Raw genomic sequence first — 10,467 nt, forward strand, 5'->3', positions numbered from 1 at the left:
GTAATATTGTATTTTTTAATACCTTTGTGATTTGTAAGTATTTAATTATATAGTAATTTGGTGAGATTAATAGAAATTATTGTTGTTTTCCTCAGTGTTTTTCAACCCAATTTTTGCAAAAAGAAAATCAATCAACCCAACTTGTGCAAAGCTCATTTAGAAACGCAAAAAAATATGAAAACATATTGATGCGTGATCACGACTTTATTTAGACTGACAATTATCAACAATTAGCTGGATTTCCATATTAGTTTCTTAGTTCTAAGACATGAGCGAAACAACGACCAATATAAAGATAGAGAAACTAAGACCGATAATAATGTAGTTACATACATATATTTACATACTTGTATCCAAGTTTAGCAATACCACTAGAAATAATAACATAACCTGTCAAACATTTAATCAAAAGTTAAAGAAGATATATATTTAGAATTTTCTATTTTTTTTGTTTGCACAAATTAGAGACGGTAAGAATCTTAGTTTCTCTAACCAGTTCTTTCTAGCATTTTACCAAGCATGTGGTGTGCATCTCCAAACCTACCAACCTAATCATAACTACACTTACCAAGACTTAAAATGCATGTCCATTAGAAAGTTTTCCTATGATCTTCGAGAAGAAAAAAGTGCATAATATAATTGGCCTTCTCTTTAAGCTTATACTAAAAACAAGCAACATAAAAAAATGAACAAGAATTCAAAAATATTAGCAGCAAAATCGATCTCGAACATAAATAACCTGACAAAACCCCATTTTTTGCATTTATGAATATGTATACATCCTCCTTTTGAGTAAAATCTCAATATAAATTCCTAAAATAAAAAATGTATAAGATTATACACAACTAAAGTATTATTAGCATTAATCTATGCAGTAAAACATGAACTAACATTGCTATATGTTTCAATTTATAAGACCAATCCTTTATCATGTTTGTTATGGTTCAGTTACTACTTAGTAATGTCTTTGATTTTATCCTTTTCAGCTCCTGTAATCCTTTACATTGATGGATATTTCTGAAGGGAAAACCCAATTATTGAACATTAGATTAGGTTTTTTTGGTTTTGAGGAGAATCGACATATAAAAAAGAGAAAATAAGGGCTTGTGTTATGAAATATTAGTTTGTGAATGACCATTGGATTCTCCATTTCTCCCATAACTCTCCATCATTATTTAGCATTAGTAACAACCATTTCAATGTGTTTTATGAATGTAATAATACACCATCATAATGTGCATTCATATTGTAGCTCATCTTTCATCTTATTTGGATAGTATAAATAGTGAGCCATATGTATTAGGCAATATATGAATTCATCACAAGTATTGGAATAAAAGTTCTCTCTACTCTCATATCTTTCTTTACTCTATAATTTATATTGTTATTTGATCATATTTTATAACACGTTATCAGCACGAGGCTCTACCATAGAGTTCTAACTTCTTGCCGTTCTTGTCGTTGTCAGGTATATATATATATAATTTTTGTTTTCAAAGTTCATATGTATAATGCTCACAAGTTATATAATGCTCACAAATAATCTTATGATACTTCTTAACTAACAATCCTCTAATATACAACTCTTTGTTTTGATTAGTAATTTCACTATGGAAAACATTAGCAAACTTGAGTTTATGGCTCTTGACATTAGTGGAAAAAATTATTTATCATGGATCCTTGATGCTGAAATCCACCTTGATGCTATGGGTCTTGGAAACACCATAAAGGATGTAAATCCTTTAAATGAAGCATCAAGCCAAGAAAAGGCTAAGGCGATGATTTTCCTTCGCCACCATCTCGATGAAGGATTAAAAGCTGAATACCTCACTGTCAAAGATCCAGCTGATCTTTGGAATAATCTAAAAGAGAGGTATGATCATCAAAAAACGGTGATACTTCCTAGAGCTCGTTTTGATTGGTTACACCTTCGACTACAAGATTTTAAATCTGTGAGTGAGTATAATTCGGCCATGTTCAAAATTACTTCCCAACTAAAACTATGTGGTGAGACTATAACTGATGAAGACATGCTAGAGAAAACCTTCTCTACTTTTCATGCCACTAACATGCTCCTGCAGCAGCAATATCGTGAGAAAGGTTTTAAAAAATATTGTGAATTAATCTCATGTCTTCTTGTGGCTGAACAAAATAATGAGCTCTTAATGAAAAATCACCAATCACGTCCGACCGGTTCTAGTCCATTCCCTGAAGTGAATGCGACATCATCTAATTATAACGGTCGTGGGTCTAACCGTGGTCGTAGCCGTGGTCGTGGTCGAGGTCGTGGACGTGGTGGAGGCCGTCATAATAATCGTCCCAACAATAATAATAATAATAATAATATAAGTAACCACCAGAAGTGGGAAAATAACAAAAACCCACATCCTAATGATAAAAGTGGTCAAGGCAAGAAGAAAGTTGAAAATGTTTGTCACCGATGTGGAATGACCGGTCATTGGTCACGTACATGTCGCACTCCAAAGCATTTTTTTGATCTTTATCAAGCTTCTCTAAAATATAAAGAAGGAAAAAATGCGGAAACAAACTTTGTTCAAAATTATTTTTCCGAAGATCAACTAGAAATGAGACATTTGGATGTCGCCGATTATCTTACCAACACGGAAGGGACAAACGGTGTTATGGATGGTGATGGAAGTACCCAATTTTTCCCATAAAATGAGATGGATATGGCATATCATGAAATTGTTGGTTTTCTAGTATCATTTTATTTTTGCATTATGTTTGTTTAAAGTCATTGTCATGGTCAAGAATAATATGTAGTTTTGTTTAATGTCGTTTATGATTTTTATGTTATAGTCGTTTCATCAGAAGAGATCTTGATGATTCTTCTCAAAATAATAATATATGACTTTATTTATCTAAGTTGACTATTTCTTATTTCTTATTATTTTATTATATATTTTTATTTTGAAGAGAAATATGGATATTCGCAAAAGAAATGAGGAAGATATATGTCTTGCAGATAGTGCAACAACACATAGCATTTTTAATAATAAAAAATATTTTGCTTACTTATCAATTGGAGAAGCAAATGTTAATACAATAACGGGTAGTGCAAAAATGATTGAAGGCTCCGGAAGAGCGAATATCATATTACCACAAGGGACAATAATTATAATTGGGGATGCATTATTTTCATCAAAATCACCAAGAAATTTATTAAGTTTTAAGGATATTCGGTCCAACGGATATCATGTTGAAACAACCAATGATGGTGATGAAGAGTATCTCAATATTACGAAAATGATATCGGGTAAGAAAAGTCTTTTGGAAAAATTACCCGCATTGTCCTCCGGATTGTATTTTACAAATGTTAGAATGATTGAATCTCATGCTATTGAAAATAAAAGGTATGATAACATCTACAAAGTTTGGCATGACCGGTTGGGCCATCCCGGATCAGTTATGATGCGCAAAATAATTGAAAGTTCAAGTGGACATTCCTTGAAAAACCAGAAGATTTTTCAAGCTAATGAATTGTCTTGTGTTGCATGTTCTCAAGGAAAATTAATTTCCCGTCCGTCATTGAATAAAGTTGGGTATGAAAGTCCTAGTTTTTTAGAAAGAATTCAAGGGGATATATGTGGACCAATTCATCCACCATGTGGACCATTTAGATATTTTATGGTCTTAATTGACGCGTCAACTAGATGGTCACATGTGTGCTTATTATCTAGCCGTAATCTCGCTTTCGCAAGATTACTAGCACAAATAATCCGCCTAAGGGCACATTTTCCCGATTACCCAATTAAGAAAATTCGACTTGACAATGCTGGGGAATTTACATCACAAGCTTTTAATGACTATTGCATGTCGATTGGGATAACTATTGAACATCCTGTTGCATATGTTCATACACAAAATGGTTTAGCTGAGTCGTTAATCAAACGCCTTCAATTAATTGCAAGACCATTACTAATGCATTCTAAACTTCCTACATCGACATGGGGACATGCAATTTTACATGCGACATCACTTATACGCATCAGGCCAACTAGTTATCATAAGTTCTCCCCTATTCAACTGGTTTGCGGCCATGTACCAAATATTTCCCATCTAAGGACGTTCGGATGTGGAATTTATGTACCCATTTCTCCACCTCACCGCACGAAAATGGGTCCTCAAAGAAGAATGGGAATTTATGTTGGATACGAATCTCCATCTATAGTAAAATATTTAGAACCATCAACTGGAGATTTATTTACAGCTAGATTTGACGATTGTCATTTTGATGAATCAGTTTTTCCAACATTAGGGGGAGAAATAAAGAAGATGGAGAATAAAATCTCTTGGAATGAGTTATCACTTTCAGTGTTAGATCCTCGTTCAAGTCAATGTGAACTTGAAGTGAAAAAGATAATTCATTTACAAAATATAGCAAATCAATTGCCAGATGTATTTACTGACCCTAAGAGAGTAACAAAGTCTCATTTACCAGCTGTAAATGCTCCAGTTAGAATTGATATCCCAGAAGGAAAAAATACAACTACAAATGAATCAAAGGCACGCCTGAAGCGTGGAAGACCAACCGGTTCCAAAGATAAAAATCCTCGAAAACGAAAGGGAGCAAATATAATTGATGGTCCAAAAGAGAAAACATACTCTTTTAAAAAGAGTAATGAAGCTCCAGAAGAGCCCAATGACATAACAAAAGAAATTGAGGTACCTAAAAATTATGAAAATGAAGAGATCTCAATAAATTATGTCATGACAGGAATAAGATGGAACCGAAATAAGATAGACGTCAACGATAATTTTTCATATCATGTTGCGTGCGAGATTATGGAAGAAAATGAGGATGTTGAACCAAAATCTATAGATGAATGTAGAAATATAAAAGATTGGCCAAAATGGAAAGATGCAATAAACAAAGAGCTTAATTCTCTTACTCAACGAAAAGTTTTTGGACCTGTAGTTCGTACACCAAATGGAGTAAGACCAGTGGGATACAAATGGGTATTTGTGCGCAAAAGAAATGAGAAGAATGAAGTTGTGAGATATAAACCAAGACTTGTTGCACAAGGTTTTACCCAAAGGCCCGGAATTGATTATGAAGAAACATACTCTCCTGTGGTTGATGCGATTACATTCCGTTATCTATCTAATAAGCCTGGCAACACATGAAAAATTGGAGATGCGTCTGATGGATGTAGTTACCGCCTATTTATATGGTTCACTTGAGAATGATATTTATATGAAAATCCCAGAAGGGTTTAAGGTGCCAGAAGCACAAACTCCTAATTCTCGTGAAGTATATTCGGTAAAATTAAATAAATCTTTGTATGGATTGAAACAATCTGGCCGGATGTGGTTCAATTGTTTAAGTACATTTCTTTTAAAAGAGGGCTATAAAAATGATCCATTAAGCCCATGTGTATTCATAAAAAGATCCGGATCAGAATTTGTGATAATTGCTGTTTACGTAGATGATTTGAACATAATTGGAACTTCTAGAGAATTGGAAAATGCCACTTCTTGTTTGAAAGAAAAATTTGAAATGAAAGATCTTGGTAAAACGAAATTTTGTTTGGGTCTTCAAATTGAGCACACCAAAAATGGAGTTTTTGTACATCAATCTAGTTATCTAGAAAAGGTGCTTAAAAAGTTTTATATGGATAACTCACATCCATTGAGTACCCCGATGGTAGTAAGGCATTTAGATGCCAAAAAGGATCAGTTTCGGCCTTGTGAAAAACATGAAAAACTTCTTGGTCCCAAAGTACCATATCTTAGTGCTATTGGTGCACTGATGTATCTTGCTAATAATACGAGACCTGATATATCTTTTGCTGTAAATTTATTAGCAAGATATAGTTCTTTCCCAACAAGAAGACATTGGAATGGAGTCAAACATATTCTTCGATATCTTCGAGGTACAATGGATATGGGCTTATATTATTCAAATTCATCAAATGCGGAGTTAATTGGTTATGCAGATGCTGGATATTTGTCTGATCCACACAAAGCTCGATCCCAAACAGGTTATTTATTCACTTGTGGAGGTACCGCAATCTCTTGGCGTTCTGTTAAACAAACTTTAGTTGCTTCTTCTTCTAACCATGCAGAGATTATAGCAATTCATGAGGCAAGCCGTGAATGTATTTGGTTAAGAAATTTAACTCATCACATTCGTGAGAGTTGTGGTCTAACTTCTAACAGGGAAGCTCCAACCATACTATATGAAGATAATGCGGCTTGTATAGCCCAATTCAAGGAAGGTTTTATCAAAGGAGACAGAACCAAACATATTTCACCAAAGTTTTTTTTTACTCATGATCTTCAAAAAGAGCGTGGCATCAACATCCAGAAAATTCAATCAAGTAACAACTTGGCAGATTTGTTCACTAAAGCGCTCCCTACATCCAAATTTGAAAACATGGTACGAAATATTGGAATGCGACGCTTTAAGGAAATCAAGTGATGTGATGATCAGGGGGAGTTGGAAACATATTGTACTCTTTTCCTTAGCTATGTTTTTCCCACTGGGTTTTCTTAGCAAGGTTTTTAACGAGGCAATTGTTCCAAATATCTATTATTAATCATGTACTCTTTTTCCTTAATAAATGGTTTTTCCCATGAGGTTTTACCTATTAAGGTTTTAACGAGGCATGATACAATCGTCATTCAAGGGGGAGTGTTATGAAATATTAGTTTGTGAATGACCATTGGATTCTCCATTTCTCCCATAACTCTCCATCATTATTTAGCATTAGTAACAACCATTTCAATGTGTTTTATGAATGTAATAATACACCATCATAATGTGCATTCATATTGTAGCTCATCTTTCATCTTATTTGGATAGTATAAATAGTGAGCCATATGTATTAGGCAATATATGAATTCATCACAAGTATTGGAATAAAAGTTCTCTCTACTCTCATATCTTTCTTTACTCTATAATTTATATTGTTATTTGATCATATTTTATAACAGCTTGCGATTATTTTAAAGCAATCTAGTGACTGCAACCTAACAACAATCAATGCCCCACCAAACCAAAAATGATTAGAAAATGGTGAACTGAAAACATATAAACCTTATAAACATACCTCTCAGAAAGCGTTTTGTATGCAAGGTTTGGAAATCCACAAGGGAAGTTGGGAATCAAATCGCACATACTTGGGATTATGTTCTTCATCGTTGCCTTCGCTCCTCGATATCTACAAAGTAGAAATATAAGAATACAAACCTAAACAAAATATAAAAAAAAAACCCTAGAAATTAGACCTTACAGCTATTATGTTCTTCATCATCGCCTCGAGATATGATGGTATGTACAAGTAGTACATCAAAAGAGTCGCCAAATAATCGAAAGATAGAATAAAGATAATGATTTGGGGGAATAAGAAACACAAATTAAATGTAATTTGTTCAGCAATGGTGGAAGCGATTATGAAAGATTACATCATGATTTGCTGATTTCTTGGGATACCATTTTTGAAATTCAAAATCCAGCCGTGTAATCCTATATGTTAGGAAGGAGATTGTATAATATTAACGTCGATTGTAAGGGCAAAGCCGGAATTTCAGATTGATGTGTTGAGCGGGAAAATTCGTTAAGGAGGTGCCCACGAGACGAAAATGGTTTTATTTATTAGATTAGGGGATAAGGACGGTTATCACATTTTAATAAAAGTAATAATGTTTTAAGAAATCTGTTATGATTTTATATGTGGACAGAAAATAGTTAAAAAGAAACCGCAAGGAGCCGACTTGAAGTTGTGAACCAAAAGACGTAATTTTGTCTTCATAAAAAGACAGAATGGTATTTATGAAAACAAAAACAAATGCCAATTTTCTTGCGGCTCCGGCTCCTAATTTGTAGGCAATAAATAAGCGTGGGACTATATTATCCTACAACACCGTATCAGCTAGCATAGTTCTTTTTCTTTTTTCCAGGTTAGGTGGGGGTCCTTTAATTAGTTATAGGTGTAACATTGAGATGATATTATTAACTGCATTACTGAAACAAAAAGATATTAACGATTTAATAATGATTTTTCTAAGGGAGTAAGGGGAGGGTTATGTTAGTTCCTTTCTTGTTTTCAAAATGCTCGGATTACTTGCTATTATCATAGATCAAAGAAGTGAAAATCGTTGGATTAGTTAATTTTCCTAAACAATCATTTCAATTTTGAATTATACGTGACACCCATAAATTGTCATTTAACGTTTAAAACACCCAAGAACCTTAAGATGAATATATGTATTGTAAAGTACATATACGGTATGATATCATGGAAGTATATATATATATATATATATATATATATATATATATATATATATATATATATATATATACACACACACACAGAGCTAGGTTTAAGTATTCTGAGCGGATGTGTGAACAATATTATTCTATGAGAATTGTTAATAGATTAAGTTGATTAGCAATGCGAATACGTTCAATCTTACATAAATATCGTCATTTTCATTCATTCTCGCTAATTATTATTTATTTTTGGTCTCACACATTGGTTTTCACTAATTTTCATTTTGACAGAATACAATTAAATAAACATTCTGACAAAAATGAGAATAATAATCATAACAATAATAAGTGTATAATAACCTTATAAACGATTTAATTGATGAAAATGTGTTGATGACAATACTTATGTAAAATTGAATGTATTTATATCATCAAACAATATTTTTTTTTATCATTGAATAGCATTGTCCATACGTTCGCACAATAGTTATTTACAATAGAATAACCTAAGCATATATATATATATATATATATATATATATATATATATATATATATATATATATATATATATATATATATATATATATTAATCAATTTAAACCTTAGAACAAAGAAACCATTATATTTTCAAGTTTTATAGTTAATTCTTTATTGAAAAAATCTAAATCCTTAAATTGTTATCATCTTTCCACCGATATTAAATTTGATAAATTTTTTTTTTTTTACTTTTTTCTCTTTTAAGACTCACACTATAAATCTGCATAGATTCAACAATGTAAATTTGAACAAATCAAAAAGGTAAAAAAAACAAAAAAAAAATCAAATTTGATATCAATGGAAAGAGGATTAAAAGTGATGAATTTCTATATTTTTAGTTTTTTTTCCTTTTTTGATAAAAACAAGATTTAAATTGGTTATTTGGTTCTAATAATTAAAATGATTACTTGTTGAACCTATATATATATATATATATATATATATATATATATATATATATATATATATATATATATATATATATATATATATATATATATATATATATATATATATATATATATATATATATAGAGGTTCAAATATGGATTAACAAATATTGTGTGGACGTAAGGATTAATTTGGGTCAAGCATTTTTTAATTTTAATAAATAATTAATTAAACCATCTACCCTTTAATTTAGGGAAATTACTTTATTTAAAACTCTGCCGTCTGTTTCATCCACACCCACAAAATCGCCTCCCGCTTCCATCGAAGATGTCAAGATCTACGGAGTGAACATATTCAAAATCGAAAATCAGAATCGGGAAATTGATACAAACATTTGTCTGTTTCTTTTTTTAGTCCTAAGTTCTGAAGGGTTGATTTATTCTCTACAAACAAGGTTGGTCCGTTATTCTCTACTTAAACTCTACAAGCATTTCTCTATTTTTTTAATCCTAAGTTTAATGTATGTGATTTAGTCTTTTTTTGTCTCTTTAATTTTCAAATATCGTGATTCCTTTTGCTTGAACATATTTGCTTTTAAGCACATCATAATATAATAGTCATGTTATATGTATAATCTTATTCCCATACTTATTTTTGTTTTTTAATACAGGTCTTTTTTTTTACTCGTTAGTTGAAGATCTAAAGTCAAAAGAAATAAATTCCCTTCTAAGAAGAATGAGAATGAAGAATCTTTCATAAATGATTGTATTCTTATAGAATGATGAATTTTTCAAGAATAACTTACTATAAAGCTTGTATTTTTATAGAATGTGGCAAAAATTCAAAAAATGACATTGTATTTTTATAGAATGTAATAATTAAAACTATTTTTTGTTTATTTTTGGATCTTAGATTATTCAATAATATTAATAACAGATGATTATTCTTTAAGAATGTTGTTATTTTTCAACTCATGTTTCAAAATTTTGTTAGTCTTTAAAATGTTCATTCAATGAGAATATGTATTCTGTCAGAATTTGTATTTTATTAGAATGTGGTTTAATGTGGTTTTATAGATTAGGGATTTTAGTGGTAAGAATTTAAACGATATGATTGTAATTAGAACTAGAAAAAATATTGAATTCAAATTTCAAAACAGTTTAGGGATAGTAAAAATTTTATATGAATCCTGATTTTTGGAATTAATCAAATTCAATTTTTTAGGAAATAAATTGATCTTTTGTTATTTACGTTAAAGCATATTTAAATCTTTAAGAATTATTCAGGTAAGAATG

The 10,467-nt window shown here is 31.0% G+C and overlaps 1 protein-coding gene across 1 annotated transcript; it reads left to right on the top strand.

Moving 5' to 3' along the window:
* Window positions 1-1,610: 1,610 nt before the first annotated feature.
* On the top strand, window positions 1,611-2,678 carry LOC145039598 (uncharacterized). Its single transcript, XM_078987633.1, has 2 exons — window positions 1,611-2,304; window positions 2,410-2,678. Exons 1-2 carry the CDS (start codon window positions 1,611-1,613, stop codon window positions 2,676-2,678), a joined length of 963 nt encoding a protein of 320 aa, XP_078843759.1.
* The last annotated feature ends 7,789 nt before the right edge of the window (window positions 2,679-10,467 follow it).

The sequence above is a fragment of the Lactuca saligna genome, chromosome 4, assembly GCF_052625555.1.
Source record: "Lactuca saligna cultivar CGN05327 chromosome 4, ASM5262555v1, whole genome shotgun sequence".
NCBI classification, from domain to species: Eukaryota; Viridiplantae; Streptophyta; class Magnoliopsida; order Asterales; family Asteraceae; genus Lactuca; species Lactuca saligna.

Excerpts from the sequence above, each read along its gene's own strand:
- LOC145039598 (XM_078987633.1), top strand. The coding sequence starts at position 1,611 with ATGGAAAACATTAGCAAACTTGAGTTTATGGCTCTTGACATTAGTGGA. Across the intron at positions 2,305-2,409 it reads TCGTGGACGTGGTGGAGGCC|GCAAGAAGAAAGTTGAAAAT; the intron begins GTCATAATAATC and ends AAAGTGGTCAAG.